Here is a 22804-nt window from a genome sequence, read left to right as displayed (position 1 = left end):
CCAATATAGTGTTGAAGAAAGTATATGCTTACTGAAAGTCAAATATGAAATTTGTAGCCCACAATACTGACTACTTAACTGATGCAGTCATTGAAGCTTCATGTCTTGAAGCTGGCCCGCAATATAAATCGGTTAAAACAGAAATTGGTATGTATGGATATTTTATTTCTTTTTCTGCTTTTGAAAGTTCTGTATTTTCTGCTGGATCTTCATTTGATCAATTATATTGATTCTTTTGACTTATTGCATGTAATTATTTTTTGAGCTAGGAGAAAGATGAGATGGCTGCTAGATCAAAAGAGGAGCTTAAAACTAGTGATCCTGTTGAATTAATCCATGAGCAGCCACATGTTGAGGTGAGGAATATCTTTAGAATTTATTTGATGTTAAAAATATGAAACATCTTTGTCTTCATATCTGAAATAAGGATGGAGCTGGAGAGGAAGGGAAAGAGTGCAGAGAGATATTATTTTGTTTTGATATGATAAGAGAAGTTATTGCACATTGGTTCTTGTCTGCTATTATTAGTATATATTTCTCTCTCTTCAGACTAGGAATTTTCTGTTAGTCATTTTTTATATTCATCTTTTTTGTCTCTCAAAGTTAGTAATGTTTTTCATCTTGATCGCTGGTGATGAGAATTCTCGTCTTAGGCTTTGCTCAAATCATGTAATTTATAGTCCTTATGAGAGGAATTATAATATTCAAAACCTCAACTTTTAAGTCAGCATTTTTCAGTTTCAGATTTCTCTAATCTTTCACAATTTCTTTTGAAGATTCTCTATCATGATTAATCATGGCTAGGTGAGGGCAGATGTTTCATTGAGTAGAGGATCCAAAGGAAGAAGAAAGTAATAGAGAGAACTAACACAGTTAAGCCTATTATTAAGCAAGAAATTAAATGGAGCCAAGTGATAATTAACCAACCCTAAATGCGCTGCAACTAGAATAAGATCTAGCTTTAATTGGACTTGTAGGGAAAAAAGGCCCACTTGGACTGAACAAATAGAAATGGACTGCATGAAGCCCTAACTGATTTCCACAAACAAATATCTAAATTTGGATTCAAATATACTTCCCCCCTCCAAAAAAAAAAAGGAAACAGTATTAGGATAGAGTATTTTTACCAAGTATCCTTAAAGAGCTAATTAACCTAAAATAAGATCATTGGACTAAGAGTAAGAAGAATAGGTCTCACCTACATAAGCATATATTTCATATCTTTCTGCTAGACTTTCTGGTTAGACAGTCTTTCATTCTAATCAATATTTTTATGATTGACTTTCTTATGATGGCAAATATAATTGTGAAAAAATCAGCTCAAGGGTATTTTGGTCATTTTACATAATCGGATATAACTTAAAATTATTTTATATTATGGCACTATCTTGTTCAGCATATTTGATTTAGTCAATGTACAAATTTTTATATTCATAGAAAGAGTAAATTGGGAGTTAAAAGGGAATATGTTTTCTATGTAAGGGGAGCATTTTTGTTATTTCTGTAATTTATGGCTTAAAACCTAATAAATCGTATTGGGGGTTGTGGACAACAACCCCCAATGCAGCTCATTCAGAGCCTGTGCCTTTTTTCTCTCTTCTTTCTCTCTCTCTCTCCTTCTCTCTCTGTCTAGATTTTTCATACTTTTCATATGGTATCAGAGCAGTAATCGTTGTTGGGAGTACATCTTAGTCAGAAAACCTCCTCTTTACCTGGACATCTTCACAAAATCAAGGTTTTTCAAATCTCCTAGGTGACTGGTTAGTAAAAATTCAGTTTTTTCTCTTTTGTTCTACCATAACCTTAGGGTTACTTGTTGTATCATCCTTTAAAGGATTATCCATGCTTTGATTGTCCAAAAAGGGCTTTTTTTTTAGAGATCTTGGGATGTGCATCAACTATCCCTAGACCTGTGCTTGTGTCATCAGTCTGCATGTTGATGTCTGCCCTAGGTTTGGAAACATCTCATCCCTACCCTAACCTTAATTTTTTATGAAGTAGGGTCCACATCTTGGAATTTGCAAAAGTATTTGGGTATTGAAATTGAATATTTTTGGTGATTCTATACTTTATGGCTGATTTGGGTGAAGTTTATGTACCATCTAGCAATATGGGTGGATCTGATGGTAAAGATGTATTGTTGATGACATTTGAGAAGTTGACAAGAACAAATTATCTTATTTGGACCAAGTCAGTGAGAATGTTCTTGAAGGGAAGGAGGACAAAGTACACCAGAGATGATCCTCCAATCTCAACGACTGATGATTGGGAAGTTGAAGACAACCAAGTTATGACTTGGATTATCAACAATATTGATTCAACATTAGGGAATTAAGTGATGCATTGTAAAACAACAAATGCTATGTGAGTTTTTTTGTAGTATCTGTATGCTCCAGAGAGCAATTTATCCAGAGTTTATGAATTGTACACCAATTTCTTTGGTTTGACAAGCCGTAACTATACTGTTACACAATATTACAATGCATTTGTTGGACTCTAGAAAGAAATTAATGTATATTATCCATTCACTACAGATGAGTTGGAATTAAGAAAACAATAGAACCCACTACTGGTGGTGAAATTTCTTGATGGATGATATAAAAAGGCACAAATCTTAACTTCAGAAGAGGTACCTTCATTATCCACTACTTTTAATTGAATTGTGATGGTAGAAACAACTATGGTATCCAAAGGTGATAGATGCCGTTGCACTTAATACTTTGGGCCCTAGTCCTATCCCAGTAGATTCATCTCGAGGTCAGATAGGTTCTGGGCGAGGTAAAGGTAGAGACTGTTCAAGCAGAGGTCGAGGTAGAGGTGATGGTAAGTCCGAGCGAAAGTGTGTCCATTGTGGATGAAATAGCCATTACTTGATAGATGTTAGATAAAATTTGGAAAACCTGCTTGGGTAAACTCTACCAGCCATGAGACTAGTGGAACAATCTCAGAGGTTGTTGCTTTTGTCCCCTTAGGGGGAGCTGATGAGGTACAACAACTATTTGAGCAACAACAACAAATTATGCATCGTTTAGCTTAGTTATCAGTTGGTTCATTCTCAACATCTATGGTTCATGCTCCTACTCCTACTACTACTCTGGCTACTTCAAGTATGTCCACTCTTCATGTGTCCTCTTCTCCTACCTGGGTTATCGATTTTAGAGCTACTGCTCATATGTTAGATATGTCCTCCTTGTTTTCTAACATGAAAGTGACATCGCATTTAAAGTAAGTAAATTTAGTTGATGGGTCTATTTCCTCAGTCCAGGGTGTTGGTATTGTTATCTCTATATCGTTCTTGTCTCTTTAGTCTATTTTGTTAGTTCCTAAATTTCCTCTAAATCTGTTGTTAGTGGACCAATTAACTAAGTCTATGAATTGTTCTCAAACTTTTTATCCTACTCATTGTCTATTTCAGGACCTCACAACAAAGAGGACAATTGGTTCTGCGCGTGAGAGAGGTGGTTGTATTATTTGGAGAGTCACTTGCCTAAATAATAGATTACATGCACTTCATACATCTGCTACCCCATTCCAATGACATTTGCGATTAGGTCATCCTTCGACGACAAAACTGATTCGTCTTTCCAGGATATCCTTCTAATCTTATACTTCAGTGCGAGTCATGTCAACTGGGCTAACATTACCGGAGCTCCTTTCCAATCTCACATCATAAGACACGTAAACTATTTGAGGCTCTACAATTGCATAGCCACTTGTAGGTCCTATACACCAGCGCACCTGGGGTTTAATTACCTCAGCACATACACAGGAAGACCAATCTTCACTAACTAATGCAGGCAAGATGACCTTCAACTCACTAACATGCTGACATAGGCATAATACTGGTTGACCCAAGCAAGAAAATAGCAACACTTGGAGAGGTGTGCCGGTATAGTTCTAAGAGTAGCCATAGGCACAATACTGGTTGATCCAAGCAAGAAAATAGCAACACTTGGAGAGGTGCACAGGTATAGTTCTAAGAGAAGACCTTAAAACAACTCTGTTGAGTCATTGAAACACATAGAGCTGCCTAATTTGCAGCACATGCCATCACCTTGAAGGTTCTGGTACACAGTGAGGAAACAATCCTTAGACCGATCAACAGAAAAAGGCTGAAGCTTTCCCTCTAGAGAACTCGATGAAGCTCTAATTAGACTCGTCCTCAGGTGGATTCACAGTTCTCATACTGTGTAAATAGAGAGAAGGAGAAAGATTGAAGAGAGAAAAAGGAGAGAAGAAGAGAGGAGAAAGAGACTGCATTAATTCGTCTCATTGGGGTGTCTAGTTGACCCCCAATCCTTCTTATTAAATAGCTTAAGTGAATTACAAAAGAAACCCTAAACCCTAAACCATGTAAGAGAGTATGCTTGAGGAGAAGAAGAGAAAAAAAAGAAAGGAGGAGAGACAAGTGTGTGAGTGGCATTCATTGGGGCAGAAAATCAAGCTCCCTCTTCTATTTTATTCCCTTTAGTGAAATCATAGTAAGATTACAAATGATACCCCTCATAACCTCCACAGCCATAACTTAAGTATTACAACTCAGAATTGATCCAAACATAACCACATGTTTGTAACATGATACATATCCTATACCTAACTTAAGCTGTGTATATCAGAGAGGGGAAATGGCTAAAATACTCGTGTGTAGATTCTAACAGACTATATTGCCCTCATGACACTAATACAACTTACAACCATAAACAGTAATAAAAATGATAGAAATTACATTATTGGGCTTCCCACCTTAACCTCTTGGTAACTAGCACATCAAGACATAATAATATCTTAGTACAATCACCAAATATCCCTAACTCTAACAAAAAAAATTAATTAGTTAATTATTACAAAGGATTGGTTAATTTAATTGTCAAATCTGGTCATAAAACCAAGGGACAAGAGTATTGATTTAAAAAGAAGACGAAACCACCAGCCATATCCTGCTCTAGTGTTCTTTCACATGGATAGTGTGGACTTTCATCCTTTGTAAGGTAGGGCTGCAATTCTGTATGTCGGCGGATCTGATCACCTTCAGCAAATTGCTTGCTAGTATTCCCCTTCCTGGGCTGGGAAAGTTGATGCTCTCTGCATGTACTGGTTTTCTTCAGTGGGGACTCTGGAATGAACGCAACCGCAAGCGTTTTGATGCTAAATGTGAATCCCCGGTGAGAGGTTGTGGATCGTGTGTCGGGCCAAATCTCTGTTTGGCTTCTTTACTAAGAAGCCCTTCTCCTCCTTTTTGGGTTCCTCCATCTGAGATAATTGGAGCAACTTGGCAAGGATGCGGATTGACGCCAAGGTCCCAGGCATGGCATGGACCCCTCCGGAGCCTAGTTTCCTCAAGTTGAATTTTGATGGTTCTTCTCTCCGTAATCCCATGATTGCTGGCTTTGGGGGAGTTATCTCGGATCCCTCTGGTATTTAGTGTTTCTCTTATGCTGTCCCGTTAGGTATTTCTGACTCAACATCGGCTGAGCTTCATGGTCTTCTCACTTAGTTGATGCTCAAGCTAAAAAAGGCGTTTCCCTCCAACACCTTGTTGTGGAGGAAATGTCTCTTTAGCTTTTAGGTTGTAATCTTTTTTTCTTCAGTAATACATTCACACTTACTTCTCAAAAAAAAAAAAACAGGCTTTGTATTTTTAGAGACTACTGTAGTGACCCTCTTCACATTGAAGGAGAGTCGAAGGTGGTTATTGGATGGTGTAATTGTGCATCTGCCCCTTTGTGGCGCCATTGGGACATTTTTCGGGAGATTCTAGATATTGCCTCTCAATTTTCTTGTATTTGGTCTCATATTCCGAGATCCGCTAATCATTTTAAAAAAAAACTCTTTTTTTAGACTTGTTATTTGAGTTTTTCTCAAGAACTTTATGCAAGTTTGGGAAGGAGCTATGGTTACCAGCATTTTGTGTGATTGTCTGGGCTTTGTAGATTGTAGAACGGGGGCGGGGGGGGTTGGGCGCGGGACTACCTCTTATGGAGGGTTGGCTGAAGATGAATTTTGATAAGAGTTCTGGGGGGAATCCAGGCCTTGGAGGAGAGGTGGGGTAGCCTTTGGGTCTGTTCGAGACAGATCTTATGGGTATTTTCTGCTGCCATGGGTGTGTGATTCTACTGAAGCTGAACATTTTATAGTGATTGTTGTCTGTTGCTGCCCCAAGTTGGGGGGCCAGTATTTTGTTCTTCTTTTTCTTGTTCTCTTGTTCTTTTTCGTTAAATGAAATTCTCATCATTTATAAAAAAAAAAAAAGTATTAATTTTTCAAATCAAGGGGCATGAGAGTAATTTTTTCAATTTTCAAGGCAGTGAGAATAATTAATCCTGATTGGAAATATCTGGCAGTTGAATGTCTGCCAATTTTCCATGTCTTTTAGTTTTTAAAAATTCTGAATTCTCTTCTGGACAGGAAATGGTGCAGAATTCTTTTCCCAGAGATAAAGGCGAGTCTGCAGAGGCAGAATCTTTGCTTTTGGATGAAGTGGAATGCCAGTCTGACCATGCCCATACATCTTATTCTCCGAATATGGAAGTAATACTAGCATGCCATAATTCTTCTTTCTTTTCCCTCACTGTCTTTTACCCCTTTTTCAGTTTTTTATTTCGGTTTAATGTTTCCTGGAATAACAGAAAGAACATTCTGATAACGATGTTGAAGATGATGCTTGTGCAAACAAGTTGCGAGAATCCCTCTACAATGTTCCCAATGATAAAGTTGAGTTTTACGTTGAGCAGCAAAGAGACGAGCCTGATGTTGAAATGCCCTTCCAAGCACCACCTCTTTCCAATAAAGAAAGGCTTCTGTTACGAAAGCAAGCCCTTAAGATAAAAAAGTATCCAGTTCTTGCAATTGGTAATTTTTGTGGAACCTCCTGTAACTGATGAGCAAATCAATGTAGTTTAAAAAATAGATGGGCAAATGAGCATTTTACTTGCACAACAAAATAGAGAAAAAAATAATTATCATACTCTGTTATTTTTTTAAATGATCATACTTTGTTTTGTTCCATTGGTTTTAATTAGATTTACAACTTTTTTACCATGAAAATCTTGTGTTACATATAATCACAATCTTGAGCCTATGCTTAGTTTTCCATGCTGCATGTTTTAATAGTTTCTGGTCCTGTACTGAATCTTTTTATCCTGACCTCTCAGTCTGTAGCTTCTGCCACCACCATTGATCTTGGTTTTAGTTATGTCTCTGAAATTTCCTAGTAGATTTGACTTCATCACAGAGTCAACATTTATCATCTCCAGTTTCTTTTCGTTGCTCTTGTTAAATTTGATATACTACTTCTATTGGGATATGTATTCATACTTAGTCAGTAATTGGATCAATCATTTACATTTAAAAAAAAAATAAAAAAATTGGATCAATCATTGCAAATATAAGAATATCAGCTGATTTTTATTTAAAGGTGGGTTTCTTCAACTTTTATGCTGCATGCATTTTCCTAATGTAAGCCTAGATGTCTCATCCTCTCCAATGTTAGGGTCTATAATAAATCTATCCAACTAAAGATGTTGGCAGAGGGAGTAAATGTAAGATGCGAACTTGAGCAGTCCAATCTTATGGTATTTTCCTCTCCTTCCATTGTTCCACTCGGGCATCTGCTTTCATGTTGGAAATGGTTGCTCAATCCGCTTTTGGGAAGACTAGTGGGTTAGCTCTAGGCCTCTGAAGGGCTCATTTGGCAGTATTTTGTGGGCCTCCATGCAGTGTTGTATGTCAGTTGCGGATGCCTGGAGTCTAGGTAATTGGGATCTCCGATTGCGTTGGGGATTGGATGATGTGGATGCCTTGCTTGCCTCTCGACTCCTTGAGGTGATTTCCAACTCTAGACTCCGTGACTCTTTGGAGGACTCGATGATTTGGTGGCCTGAAGCAAGTGGTATTTTCTCAATCTCATCCGCCTATTCCCTCATCAAGGATTGGACCTTAGATACCCCCAAGCATGAGGTGGAGTTTATTTGGCGTCTCTCTGCTCCCCTGAAGATAAAATTCTTCCTTTGGAGTGCTAGGCTCAACAAAATCCTCACTGCTGTCAACCTTCATCGCCGCAACAATCTCACAGTGTGCACCTCTTGCCCCTTGTGTGGCTTTGAGGAGACCTCTCGGCACCTATCTGTTGCATGCCCTTATTCATGGTCTGTTTGGATGAGCATCCTCTATCGGTTCGGTATCCAACTTTGCCTGCCAAAGGACATTCTCTCGATTGGGCGTTTGCTTCATGAGATTCCCCTCCCTAAATTGGGGAGAGTGATCATCTTTGACTGTATTGCTTTCATCCCTTGGAGCATCTGGATTGAACGCAACAACAAGCGCTTTAACACCAAACATCTCTCTCGTGATTGGTCATCTTCTCTATTATAGGCCACATCTTTTCTTGGCTCCACTCCAGGGAGGAGTTCTCTACTCTCTATGGGCTCTCGCTCAGGGAAAATTGGAGCACCATGGCCCATTTGGGACACCTGTCGAAGCCTCCAGTGATGCAGGAATGGCGATCCCCTGACCCGGGCTACATCAAGATGAATTTTGATGGCTACTCCCTCAGCAACCCTGGTTTGGTTGGTTATGGTGGGGTCTTCCATGACTTGGACGGTACCTAGCTTTTGCCCTATTCCGGTCCTATGGGCATCACAAACTCCACTATTGCTGAGCTTCAGGCCCTCCTCAGAGGCCTCATCTTTCGTGAGCATTTCTCTGGGCCACTCCACATTGTGGGAGACTCTGCGGTGATCATTGGATAGTTCTCCTCTCCCTCTCCCCCGCCATGGCGTCACTAGGATGCTTACTACTCCATTTTGGCCATTCTCCCCCATATTACCTATATTTGGTCCCATGTTTCCTGATCTGCAAATTCTATTGCTGACGGTTGTTCTAAGCAAGGGGCCTCCCTCCATGCTCCTCTTGTAAGGGGGAGGCTTGCCTAATCTTGTTTATTGTTTCAGGTTTAATGAATTCATCTCTTTCTCAAAAAAAAAGTTCGTAGATGAGTGAAAGGCAATAATACCTATCATGGATGGCCCAAATTATGCCAACTAATAAACATACTATTGCCACAAAATAGTGGGACTTTTTACCCACATGCAATATGTTGACTTGATAAAGTGGAATTTTTGCCAAACTGGTAAAATATTTTACTATTTTGTGGCTATATTTGTTCCTCACATCTCATGCTATTTATCTAAGATGGGAGGAAAGTCCCACATTACTTTGGGTGGCCCAGATTATGCCAACTAACAAGCATACTAAGGCACACAAAATAGTGGGACTTTTTACCCACCTAGATAAATCAAATAGATGTGGGCCACTTAAAACAAGTAGGCCCAGACTTACTCTCATAGCATGTTGAATTTGGGCTAGTTTCTCCCAAAATTATTGGTTGTAGTGGGACAACTACTAGAAACGATCTTTTCTAGCCCAAAGTATTGTTTGACTTCTCTCTCACAAACAATAACTCCCCTCTTAGATAACTAGCCTGAGATGTGAGGAACAAAATATAGGCACAATCGGGCTGTTGGTGGAGAGAGGAAGAAGCTCCATGCTGTTTGTCCAAATATGGAAATTCATCTACAAGCTGCTCCCCACTTTAAAGACTGCGACATCTTTCTATCCTAGGAATCGGAGAACTCTTCTCTTCTGGTCTGATGAGTGGTGTGGTCCCTGCCCTCTTATTGAGGATTACCATGGGCTATGTAGGATTGCTTTGGATTTGTCATGCTCGGTGGCTGATTCGTGGAATAATCAGTCTTGGAGCCTTCTCTTTCGTCGGGGTTTGAATGATGAAGAAGCTGCAACCTTCTACTCGCTTCGATCCAGCCTTAGCAGTGTCATCATTTGGGACCGGGTGCACGATAAGTTGGTCTGGAAGCCTAGCATCAACAGTATCTTCTCGGTTGCCTCAAACTTATTCCCAGATTAGGGAGGATGACCCCAGCATGCCTGAGCACAAGGCCAAACTTGCCTGGAAACTCTCTGCGCCAAATAAGATAAAAAAATTCATATGGACAGCCATTAGGGAACAAATCCTCACTACAAACAACTTCCACAAGTAGGGCTTTACCGCCCCCAATAGAACCTGCCCTCTCTGCGGCATTTGTGAGGAATCCGTTCAACATGTACTCTTTCACTGTTGCTACTCTTGGAGGGTTTGGATGGAGATCTTTCAGAAAATTGTCATTCAGTTGGGCCTTCATTAGGACCTTTTCGGCACTTTCCAGATGGTTTTGGGGACTCGACTGCCTAGATTCCGCAACCGTCTTCTCTTGCTTGCCTTGCCCATATCATGTGGTGTCTATGGCTAGAGAGAAACAAACGGCGATTCAACCTCAAATTCAGCAACCTAGAAAGCACTGTCTCTTGCGTCGTGGGTATGATCTCTAGCTGGCTTCACACCAAGAAGGAATTTGCCCCCCATGCAAGCGTATCCCTTTGCTAGAATTGGAGTCTCCTGGCTCATATGGCGGATCCCCAAAAGGTGCCTTCTATGCAAGAATGGGAGCCTTCTCCTAGCGACTGCATCGAGTTGGATTTTGACAGGAGTGCTTTGGGTTGCCCGGGACCGGCGGGTGCGGGTGGAGTCTTCAGAAACCACAGAGGAGAAACCGTTCTTTCCTATGCGGGGCTGGTTGTTATTGCTGACTCCAACACCGCTGAAGTGATTGCCCTTCTCCATGGGTTAAAAATTTTCAAGGACTGTTTTCATGGAAAGCTACTTATTGAAAGGGATTCCAGAGTTGTTATTAGCTGGTGCTCTAGCACGGCCTCCCCCCTTTGGCGTCATTGGCCCACCATTTCTTCTATATCGGACATTCTATCTACTATTTCATGTACATGAAATCATATTCCTAGATCAGTTAATTCCTCGGCTGATACATTAGCTAAAATTGGAACATCCCTGCAATCTCTCATTATTTGGGAAGGTTCCCCTTCCATGTAATTTTTATCTTTTGAGGCTTTTTATATAACTCAACACTATTTCAAATATATATATATATATATAGGCACAAAATAGTAAACAGAATTACCAGTTTGGCAAAAATTCCACTCTGTATAAGTCAGCATTTTGCATGTCTGGCTTAAAATGAATGATTTCATTCAGGTAAGTTTGATGGAGTTATCTGTGCTCAGTTGTCTATGTATATCATTTGCATTCCCCATTCATTAAAAAAATGTGCATATCAGTTATTCATGCTACTATTCTCAGCTTTTTATATTTCACTGGATATATCAATATTCACTAATGTAAGAGGAAAACTTGGTGGTCAACTAACCTCAACTACTTTATAGATCTTTTTGGGAACACTCAAAATCATAGGTAGCTAATTTTTACTTCCTAGTTGACTTTTATCAAACTTCTCTGTTTATCATATTCTATTATTTGCATTTTGATGAACAGTATTATCAAACCCAGACTAGACTGGCCAATTGAACCAGGTTCAGCTAGACTGAGTCTCCTGTCCAGGTCTGATGAATGTTGAAGGGAAAATCTGGCTGACCTAGTCTTTTCATTGGTTCGACCAGGTCTTCTGCTTTCCCTCTTCACCTTCACAAACATGGGAGTGCAGCTGAAAGGGACAGGGTGGGGAGAAGTTATACCCCAATTTTTCGTTTTTTAAATGACATCATATGATGTCATTCCTAGTCCATCGGCAGTTTGAATCCAGTTCAACCGAGTTTGAATGAACCATGTCACCTCACTGGGTTGGTGATCAACTGTTTTGATAATGTTGGTGATGAATATAATCATTCAGAAATTAGTGTTGCTCTTCATGTGATTAGTGCATGTGAGAATTTATGTAACTTTAACTGCTCTCCTTTTCAATGTGAGAGCAGAATTATTCTGATTGTTTTCTGTTGCCATAATCAGGAAGGAACAATGTCGTTACTGGAGTTGCCAAAGCCATCAAAACTCACTTCAGAAAGAACCCTTTGGCTATAGTGAATGTGAAAGGCAGAGCAAAGGGAACTTCTGTGAAGGAAATTGTTTTCAAACTTGAGGTTATTTGCTCAGCATTCGAAACTTTTCATCACTTTCATTCTGATAAGTACTTTTTGGAGTATTGTGGAATAAATCACTGGAACTACTTTTATCTTCTGCCTGCACATGTCACGACAGAAAATAACTGGTTTTTTCTCTTTCTGCAGCAAGCAACGGGTGCTGTGCTAGTGTCCCAAGAGCCCAGTAAAGTAATACTTTACAGGGGTGGGGGAGGACAGGAAGAGCCTAGGCGTCTTAAGGAAAAGAAAAATCAAAGAAAGCCATCCACTGATGGGAACAAATTGGCGCAGGATGCTGTTTCTCCTGATCTGATGGCTGCCATTAGATTTGAATGTGGATTGCAGACAAATGAAGAGGAGGCCAAGGTATCCAGGTAGGAGAAACGCAGGTGATTTATGAGATAATATTGGATTTAAGATATCTTTTTTGGCCATTTCTTGTGGGGCTCTCGACATTTTTCGTCACTGTGCACCAGATGGAATGAGAGATTGTGCTAGCATAAGAGAGCATGTCGATTTGTTGGGCTCTTGGATCCTATTGTTAGATAGAGGCTTTGTATTATGAGCCTTGGAAAAAGTTAAAAATTTAGGAAGTTTTCAATTTTATGTAAAAATTAATTTTAAGACAGGCTTCTTTTAATTGAGTATTGGGTTTATGGCTCGGCCGGGTATATTTTGTACCATTCATCTTCCCCTCAAAGTTTTACATCTCACGGTTTACCAGAAACTGTTAGGTGGGCAAAGAACTATATTTCTCAGAAATTCGTCGAGGAAATCAAAATGAGAACTGGGCCAAAAGTTTGTCTGAGGTTTTTTAAAATTTTCAAGATAACATCTTCATGAAGTGCATAATTGGGAAAGTGAAAAATGGAGAGAGAAAATAGATAGCGATCGACAACTCAGGTGAGTTCCGCATATCTTGAATCAATATATATATATATATGCAAATGTAAAATATTATGATTGATCCAATAAGAAAAGTTATTTGGTGCGAAATATGTGAAATGGTTATCTCAGCCGTCCGATTCATTGATTGGATGGCTGAGATAGTTATTGATCATGATTGAACGGCCTGAGATAGTGTTTTACATGTTTAGTACCAAATAGATTTTCGTATTGGATCAGTCCTCTGTAAAATATATCTAAAATTTCATATATTTTAAAGTAAATTTTTAAAAGAATTTTAAATAAATATTTAATAGGAGAAAAAAAATAGCCTTTAGTGTGCCCACGCAATGCAATTCACCCCTCTTAGATTTAAGACAGTAGTATTACTGGTTAGGGTTTAGGATTTAGGGGGTTTAGTCCAGTTCTAACAAGCCTGAGTCGCGATGTACAATTCGTAGTGATTGCAAAGTCATATGGGGTTCTACCAGGAGTGTTCAGTGAATTTGGACTTGATGAGTTTGTTTTTGCATTGTTCTAGTCATCTGCAATGAAATTAGTTTGATTAATTTTAAAATGTTTTAGAATGTTGTTGAATATGTTTGAAGTGTTATAAATATCCACCACATGGTATTTTTTTTTTTTTTGTTGGTGTTGTTTCCGTGTGTCCCTAGTTACTACGACGGGTAATGGTTGTCTGATAATTTTTTTTTCCATGAGGACCTTTTAGGATTTAGATTATAAATGGCTGGAAGAAGACAACAAACTCCTCGATCATATGACATTTGGAACTTCGATGATGACAACAAAATGCTCGATCTCTTGGTTGAGCAAGTCAATATGGGGAACAAGATGCCCAATGGGGTTTGCAAGCATGAGGTGTATTTGGGCTGTGTCGATAGGTTCAATGACGCAACTAATAAAAAAACAGTTGAACAACTCAAGAATCGAACAAGATCATGGAAGAAAACGAGTTATTACCAAGCAATAACAAGTTGTCTCAATACTAGTGGGTTCGGTTGGGATACAACCACACATCGAGTTACTGCATGTCATTTTGTATGGCAAGATTATGTCAAGGTCAGTAAATTATGATGTACTGTAAATCATTTTGTATGTTTTTCGCACTACTAGAACTCTATTCCAAGCTGTCGAAATGATGTTTTATTCTTGTAGGAGCATAAATAAGCTAAAAAGTATAGATTTTATGAAAAATTGGCTTTGGTAGAGGGAAACTCAATAGCCATGGGGACAGTAAGTCAAAATGACAAAGACATGTGCAATGATGTCCAACATGAGGAAGAAAATTCACACTTGGACATGCTCGAGGATGTCGATTTAGGTAGAGATACTCTTTCACCATTTTTTATAGAGAATGAGTCGGCACCTGATGAGTCTCAAAGTGCTAACCTGTTATGGTCCCTAGTAGGGGTGGCATCGAGCCGAGCCGAGCCCGAACCTGCCTATGTTCGAGCCGAGCTTGATTTAAATATTTCGAGCAGAGCTTCGAGCCGAGCCTCGTCTCGAGCCTAAAATTGTTATCGAGCTCGAGCCCAAAAATCTTAACCGAGCTCGAGCCGAGCTTCGAGCCGAACTCGAGCCTCTACATACATTTAAAAATTTTCAAAAAATATATATCAAATTAATTATATATAAAATTATACATATATTTTACATAAAATTGGACATGACCTCTACAAAAAATTAAGTATAACCTATATATATAATACATGTATAAGATTGAGGCATAACCTCTTCTTAAAATTGAATATAATCTATGTATATAATACCTGTATAAAATTCGGCATGACCTCTACTTAAAATTGGACATAATCAATGTACATAATACCTGCATAAATACTCCATAAACACTCCATAAACACTACATAAATACTCCATAAATACTCCATAAAATTATCTATACATTCCATAAACACTTCATAAAATAGTCTAAACACTTCATACACTGCATAATATTATAAATAAACTTCATACAATAATCAAACACAACAAAATTAAATAAAATATCACTATCAATTTACAATCACCCAAATAAAAACTATAAATCCATTATAAAATTACAAATTATAATTGTTTCTCTTAATGCTAGAAAATAATATACATCCCTGCATGAGCAAAATCTCCACCTACGACAAAAACAAAAAAATAAAATTAGTTATTGTCAGATAAAAAAATACTCTTCCATTACTAGTTACTTAATGTCGTTAAAAATATTAAAATTACCATGATGAGAGAAACATGAAAAATCATGTAGCTGATAGCATTATCTCTACACTCTTCTTCTCAGGCTGTAATCATAAAACAAAATTTTAATAAATAAAACTAAAAAATATACTAAAAAATATCATAATAAATAATTGATCAAAGAAATTCACCTTTTGATTTTTCTTTACACCGTGAAGAACCCGAATCCAATCACTGCCACAAATCAAAGCTTGAACTGTACTTGGTGCCAAGGAAGAACGATATGAGTCTATTACTCTACCACCAGCACTAAATGTAGACTCTGAAGCTACTGTGGATATGGGAATTACAAGGATGTCTGCTGCCATCTTAGATAATACTCGAAATTTCATATGATTCACTTTCCACCATTCTAAAACATCAAAATCATATTGTGAAGTTTCCTCACAACTATATACACCTTCTTCAAGATAAATTTCCAATTCTGACCTTGGTAAATTAACTGCATCCTTTTGTTTCATATAACTCATCAACTTTGACCAACCTGAACTTGATGAAGGCCTACGACTTGTGGAAACACCCATAAAGCTACTAGTACTTGAAACAATCTCTTCATTTCTAATATCCACATTATATAAGGATACATATTCATCGTAGATCTCATATAAGGTGCGTCGAACTAAATTTATATTCATTGTAGCTTCCTCCATAGAATATATCACTGGAAAACACATTTCGATCAACTTTAATTTGACCCTTGGATCCAAAACTGAAGCAACAGCCATCAATAAATTGCATTCACCCCAATACTTCTCAAATTTCTCTTTCATTCTACTAACCATTGTCCTAATGAAAACATTTTCATTTGTAGAATGAAAATCCAAAACTTCTTTTACCCTATATACCTCACTAAGGTACAAATTAGAAGTAGGGTAGTCACTCCCAGAAATTATATTTGTAACTGCATTAAAAACTTCTAAAATCTCACACACCATGTCAACTTTTTCCCATTCATCAAAACTTGGCAAACAATCATATGTTGGTTCTCTAACTTTAAATCTAGAGAATGCATCTTTGAATTTTAATGCAGAAGACAACATGTCATAAGTAGAGTTCCAACGAGTTGGACAATCAATAACCAACATCTTTTCACCAAGTTCTAATTGTTGTACAATTTCAGAAAAAAGTGCGAAGTCTAGCCTCAGACAGATTTATGAATTTGACACTTTCACGCACATTATCAATGATATCTTTAATCTGAACAAGACCATCTTGGACTAATAAGTTCAAAATATGAGCACAACAACGCACATGAAACAACTTTCCACCACACACCAAATTTTTTTTCCTTGAAAAATCTTGTTTCAAAACTCTGATACAAACATCATTATATGCAGCATTATCAACTGAAATACTAAAAACTTTATTTTCAATCTCCCACTCTTTCAAACACTTGTAAATAGCATCTGCTATATCAACGCCACGACGAGGAGGAGGAACATGCACAAAACTCAAGACTCGTTTTTGTAGCTTCCAATTACTGTCAATAAAATGCCCAGTAATAACCATGTATTCAATTTTTTGATTTTGAGACTTCCAAAGATCCGTGGTAAGACTAATCTTGTTAATCTCTTTTAACAAAATTTTCAATTTCTTTTTCTCTGCCTCATACACCTCCATACACTCCTTCTTAATAGTCTTCCGGGATATTTTCTCATAATTCATATTTGCCATCTTCATTAAAAAATTAAATCCCTCCTCTTCTACTATCATGAATGGATGCTCATGCATAAGAATCCAATGAGCAATGACTACTCTCATTTTAGCTTGATCATAATTTCCTCCAAAATCCATAAAAGGAAGTCCAGATGGACTCTGATCAACATTAGACCCCGCTCCCACTGGTTGAAAGTTTAAGGTTTTTTGTTTTCTCACTGCCACTTTTCTACTAGTGCAACGTTTCAAATGTCGACTCATATGTGTAGTCACTCCACTACTAATAACACTCAAATTGATTTTACAATGAACACACTGAGCCTTTTTTGTACCATTAAGTGATACTTCTTTGAATTCCAACCACACATGAGACTTTTTTTGTCTTTTGGAGGTATGAGTAGAATCACCTTCATCCTCATTTATAGTAATTTCATCTGGGCCCACTTCTATGACAGAGGGTAGTGACTCTGGTGGAGTTGAGTCACTATTTATAGTTACACTAGAACTAGTGTTAATTATTGATGTCAATTGAGGAGGTGTTGACATTCTTACTTCTACAAAAAAACAAAATTACAAATTAAAAACATAAAGAAAAGAAAGTTATCTGAACAACAAAGATTCTACAGATAATTTAAGATACTTGTTTATTCTTAGAGGAAGGTACGTGACATTGTGACAATCGGGAACGACCCTTGTCTTTCAATGCAGCGGGGTCTCTTTGAGCCAGTAGCCCTGCACCCAATAGTTTCCAGTCCAATATACCGATCCTTTTTTTATATATAAATTTAAAAACTTCTAAGATAAGGAAATAAGCACACCAACATTCTCTTCTAATATTCTGATGAAATTCAACCTCAATACCAAGAAATTAATGATAAAAATGAAAAGAAATGAAATTCAACCTCAATACCCCACTATACCAAGAACAGTAGTAGATATAAGTTCAATGAGAATTAAGAAAGAATGACAAAAACTAACTTTTTTTATTCTTTTTTATAATAAAGAGAAGTTGGATGCAATTAAGAAAGCTCCTGATTCCATTAACTATAATAGAGTATTATTGAACAGAATATGTTATTAACACTCAAAATCATGAAATAAAATTTCATTGCTAAAATATATCAAGTAACAATTTGAATACCATTGATGTTTATTGCTGAAATATATGATAAACATACAAAATTTTATAAGAGGCCAGACACCTAAAAATAAGAAGGCAAAAAAGAAACAAGATCCCACAACATAAAAATATTTGAAAGTCTAGAATAATAACTTCATTTATGAAGAACAATGGAATTTGAGCAAAAAAATCATTGACAACCAACCAACTATTTTTTTCCAAACATTATAGCAATTGAGCTTAGTAAGTCATTTTGAGATATACAAAAACATAACAAATGACAAAGTGGGGGATTTTTCTCCCCCACCCTTCCTTTCCTTCTTGAATGTTAGCTCAGTATGAAGTTTCCTGGCTCTCAACCAGCTAGAATGCAATTGATGGCACACTCAAGCAAAAAAATAAATTAAGAGAATAAAATAGGTCAACCTTATGCAATCTGTATAAAATGATCTTCTTACATTTTACCCTTAAATCAAGAACTCAGCATTTCAAAAAATCAAACAGTATCAACACTCAAAATCATGAAATAAAATTCATACCAGTTTTCTTAAAATGATTTCTTACCGAGTGTATTTGAACTGTCAGCTGGAAATATCGGGAAAAAAAAAAAAAAAACAGAGCTGAGTTTGCTTACAGAAACAGAGTGTGCAGTTCGGATATCCAAAAAAGCTTTCCAATAATGAAGGAACACTGCTGAGAAACGAAGCTCAGAAACGAAGCTGAGAAACGAAGCTGAGAAACGAAGAGAGAGTTAGAGATTTTTTAGGTTAGCTCGGCGACGAAAAAAAAACAGAAAGATTAAATAAAAATCTTACCTCCTTCCGTCGGACCGTCGATTTCGTCTCGTCGGCGAGGAAAAGCTTGGATGCAGAAATCGAAGAGGAAGACGAGAAAGAAATCGAAGAGGAAGGAAGACAGAAATCGTAGAGGAATAAATCGAGGAATCGAAGAGGGAGAGGGAGAACGAGGGATTTGAAGACCAAATCCCCCATTTCCCCTGAATACCTGCCGACGAACAGCGATTTCTGCAAGAAATCACGCTGAAACGGCATGGAAATGGCAGACGGAGGTATGGGTTTCGCAGAGAAATTTCCCGAATCGAAGAGGTATCCCGATCCCCGATCCCGAATCGCTCGTTATATTAACGAGTCGGCTCGCGAGCCGACGAGCCGAATCGGGCTCTATTCGAGCTCGACTCGTTAATGTAAACGAGCCCATCCTTGAGTTCGAGCTCGGCTCGAGCTCGAAATATAACGTTTCGAACCGAGCCGAAACCGAGCCAAACTCGAGCGGCTCGCGAGCCGGCTCGGTTCGAAGCCACCCTTAGTCCCTAGCCATGGATCTAGTAACTCGTCGAGTTGAATAATGATCCAGCACTGTTTGAGGGTTTCTTAACACGTTTTTGTGAAAAGAACTCTCTTCTACTTCTCCTTTTACGTTAAGATTGAAAAAGAGTTTCCTTTTCTCAATTAAAGATGCAACCAACAAGTTAAAGGAATGTTTAACCACTCAGATATGAAACCCCTATTTTATAACTCACGTCAACAGGTATAAATCCCTAAAACCATGCATCTACTGTCTTATACGTAAAAGAGACCAGAGAAGACCTTTCCAAACACGGAAAAGGTAATCAGAAATACCCCTTGAAGATCTCCTCCAACCAACAACTTAAAAGCCTTCTCCTTTGATGATAAGGCTCACGCAAACCTCCCCCTCTTGCTGTTGGTTCGTGGCAGAGATAGATTGCTCTTGCAGCTTGGAAGAGAAGGGTGATTCCTCTTCCTTTTCCTTCCAAGATCTCCTCAAAGACTCCCCAATGGATGCAGGAAACCACCAAGAGAGTTCACGCTACGAACCCTAGAATAGGGAGCCTAGCAAGAACCTAAATTACCCTAGTTTATGCTAATTCCGAACTTGCTTTATTTCTCCATTCTTACCCTTAAATAGGGTAATTAACATCAACATAGGTTAGGGTTATAAAACCCAATTCCAGCCCTACCTTTAAGTCTTATTACAAATCAATAAAATTCGAAATTCAAAAGCAACATAAATAATAAAAGTAAAGTAGATGACTCAGTGTTATTGAGTCCATAACATAACCCGTCAACTTCAAGTCGTCGTAGAAAGAAAACGAAAAAGTCTACCAATGACAGTTTCATGTTCCTTGATACAATGAACTCAATTACCACGGTATTGCATGAAGCTATAAAACCTAAAATCGTTGGAGATAATTGGTATGAAGCCCTCACGAAAATCCCGGATCTGCCAGATGAGCTGATGTTTCGCGCTCCTCTATTGTTAGATACGCAAATGAAGAAAGAATTGTTTACGAAGCTGCCAGTGGAACGACGACTCAATTGGCTTAAATATTGTGTTAGTGAAATGTAGTCAATAGTTTCAAGTACACTATCTATTTTGGGACGATTGGTTTGAAGTTTAATTATGTTTTTTTTTAATTATGACATTATAAGACATATCATTGATATATTATGAATGTTATTATGGTTAAAATTTGAGTTTTCATGATTGTTGTTTTCTTATTGTGTGGATGAATATTGTGGATGTGTGATTAGATATGATTTGGATATAGGTGTGATTAAAAATAGGTTATAATTGAAGATAAGGGCATGTTTTTGTGTTAGGAAGAAACAAGAATTATTTTTGTAGTCGTCATTGTGGTTGTGGTGATTGTATTTGCAGGTTTCCATGGAAAACAAAAACAGGATTGTAAGTATGATAGCATTCACATGTCTTATGTACATGATGGGAAGATACTATCTCAGTCATAGGTATATAGACATGCACTACGTCCTTGTGGGATTGGTGGTCCGATTTATTTCGAAAAGGCATTAGTGAAATCACCTGTTAAATTTTAAAAAGTTTATAGGATGAATCAAATTGTGTTTAAAAAATGGCAAAAATACTTTATAGAAAAGGATTTTTATCACCCACAAAGACCATCTCAGTGGAAGAACAACTTGCATATTTTCTCCTAACTGTTGGTCAACAACAATCGTAGAGTGTCACAACAGAGATGTTTGATAGATCAAACTGGACTATTAGTAGGTATTTCAATAAGGTATTGAATGCTATTATCAAACTTCGGTCTGATTACATCAAACGGCCTTCAGAACGGATTCACTCGAAGATTTTAAACAATCCTTTATCTGTATTTTAAGGAAACATCACTTGGCATCTAATGAACAATTTTAGATTAATATTTAGAGTTACTTTGTATTAATTAAAATGATATAATTAGGATTGCATTGGGGCTATTGATGGAACTCATATCAAAGCAAACATCCCACTTGAAGAATAACAAAGGTTCTGGAACAGAAAGGGCTATCTCTCACAAAATGTGATGGCAGCATGTATATTTGACATGCAATTCACTTATGTACTTGTTGGATAGGAGGGATCAGCAGCTGATTCCCGTGTACTGAATGACGCATTGACTCACTGAAACCCTATCTTTGTACCTGAAGGTAAATAATATATTTTTATGTAGTAATTTTGTTCTATTTTATCTTCAATTATCTTAGGTGGAAAATATTTTGTACTGTAGGTAAATAATATCTAGTCGATGTTGGTTACGCAAATATGCCAAGATTTTTGACACCATATCAAAGAACTCGTTATCATCTACAAGAATTTGGAGACAACCTTCCTAGAAATAATAAAGAGTTATTCGACCGAAAGCACTCATCTTTGAGGAATACTATTGAACAAACTTTTGGTGCTTTAAAAGCTCGATTCCAAATGTTGAAAGACGCTCTTCCGTTTTCTTATAAGATCCAGATGAAAATTGTAATAGCTTGTTGCATAATACACAATTATGTACGTAAAAAGGATTACAATGATATGTTTGAATTGGAAGATGATGATTCAGGTGATGAGCTTGGTGGAGGAGGTGATGAGGTCCGATTAGTAGGTGTAAATGAGGATGAAGATAGCGATGATCTTAGGGATGAAGGCAACCTATCAACAACCATGCGGAGGCGTTGTGTATTACAATCCACTAGAGCCGCACAATTTCGAGATGCCATAACGACTAGCATGTGGAGTGATTATTAATAGTTGTACTTTATTTCTTTTGAACATGTATGTTGTCGTTCGTATGTACTAAACTAGTAAGTTGATGATTTTAAACACACGAACTCGTTGTTATATTCCAAGGCATAAACATTTGCTTTTATGCAGTAAATTGAGGACTATGAGGATTAACTCGGTTCATTTTGAAGCATGTTTTTTTTGAAGTTTTAGTTATATATATATTCTGAAAAAAATTATTTAAATTATTCATTTTTATTTCATAAAAATATATTATTAATTAAGTAAAAAATTTATAGTTTGTTATTAATAAAATAATTTATTTATTTATTTATTCAGTTCAGTTAAATAATTTATTCTTTAATTATATTCACTTTTGTTATTCTATACTTTTTTTCACGTGTTTAAAATTTAGTCTAGTCACACGTAATTAGAATATTAATTTATAATCAATTTTAATCATTAATTAGTTTAATTATCCAATTGCTATAATTAATTAAAAAAATGGTTTTACGTTTTGTGTTAATATCTTATTAATTAATAATATGTAAAAATATATATTATGTTATTGTTAAATTAATATATTTATTTATTTATTATGCATTTTTTATTTTTTATTAAAATAGTGAGTTTTAATGTTAAACTATATCTTATGTTATTTTTAACTTTTTTATTTATTTTAAATAATTTATTTTAGTCACACGTAATTAATATATTAATTTATAATAAACTGGAATCGTTAATTGGTTTAATTATACAATTGCTATAATTAATTAAACCATTATGTTTATTTATTATTTTCTCTTTATGTTATTTTTTAATTTTTTA

General features: G+C 36.9%; 2 protein-coding genes across 2 annotated transcripts in view; both read left to right on the top strand.

Moving 5' to 3' along the window:
• LOC137941460 (CRM-domain containing factor CFM2, chloroplastic) overlaps positions 1-12662 on the top strand; it is a 30469-nt gene extending 17807 nt beyond the window's left edge. The window contains exons 7-12 of the mRNA XM_068786892.1: positions 88-147; positions 270-356; positions 6406-6528; positions 6627-6849; positions 11870-12000; positions 12148-12662. Coding sequence (XP_068642993.1) covers positions 88-147; positions 270-356; positions 6406-6528; positions 6627-6849; positions 11870-12000; positions 12148-12378 — 855 coding nt within the window. The 3' untranslated portion in view covers positions 12379-12662. The remainder of the gene's footprint in view (positions 1-87; positions 148-269; positions 357-6405; positions 6529-6626; positions 6850-11869; positions 12001-12147) is intronic.
• Positions 12663-21526: 8864 nt separating this feature from the next.
• On the top strand, positions 21527-22000 carry LOC137940609 (uncharacterized). Its single transcript, XM_068785764.1, has one exon. It carries the CDS (start codon positions 21527-21529, stop codon positions 21998-22000), a length of 474 nt encoding a protein of 157 aa, XP_068641865.1.
• The last annotated feature ends 804 nt before the right edge of the window (positions 22001-22804 follow it).

The sequence above is a fragment of the Aristolochia californica genome, unplaced genomic scaffold (assembly GCF_029961685.1).
Source record: "Aristolochia californica isolate CCGP_79_NKW_82.1479 unplaced genomic scaffold, dmAriCali1.0.hap1 SCAF_9, whole genome shotgun sequence".
Classification (NCBI taxonomy): Eukaryota; Viridiplantae; Streptophyta; class Magnoliopsida; order Piperales; family Aristolochiaceae; genus Aristolochia; species Aristolochia californica.
The sequence above is the reverse complement of the archived record's forward strand: the minus strand, read 5'-3'. Positions and strand labels throughout refer to the sequence as shown.

What these genes read in the sequence shown, in the direction of transcription:
- LOC137940609 (XM_068785764.1), top strand. Translation starts at nt 21,527, where the DNA reads ATGCCAAGATTTTTGACACCATATCAAAGAACTCGTTATCATCTACAA.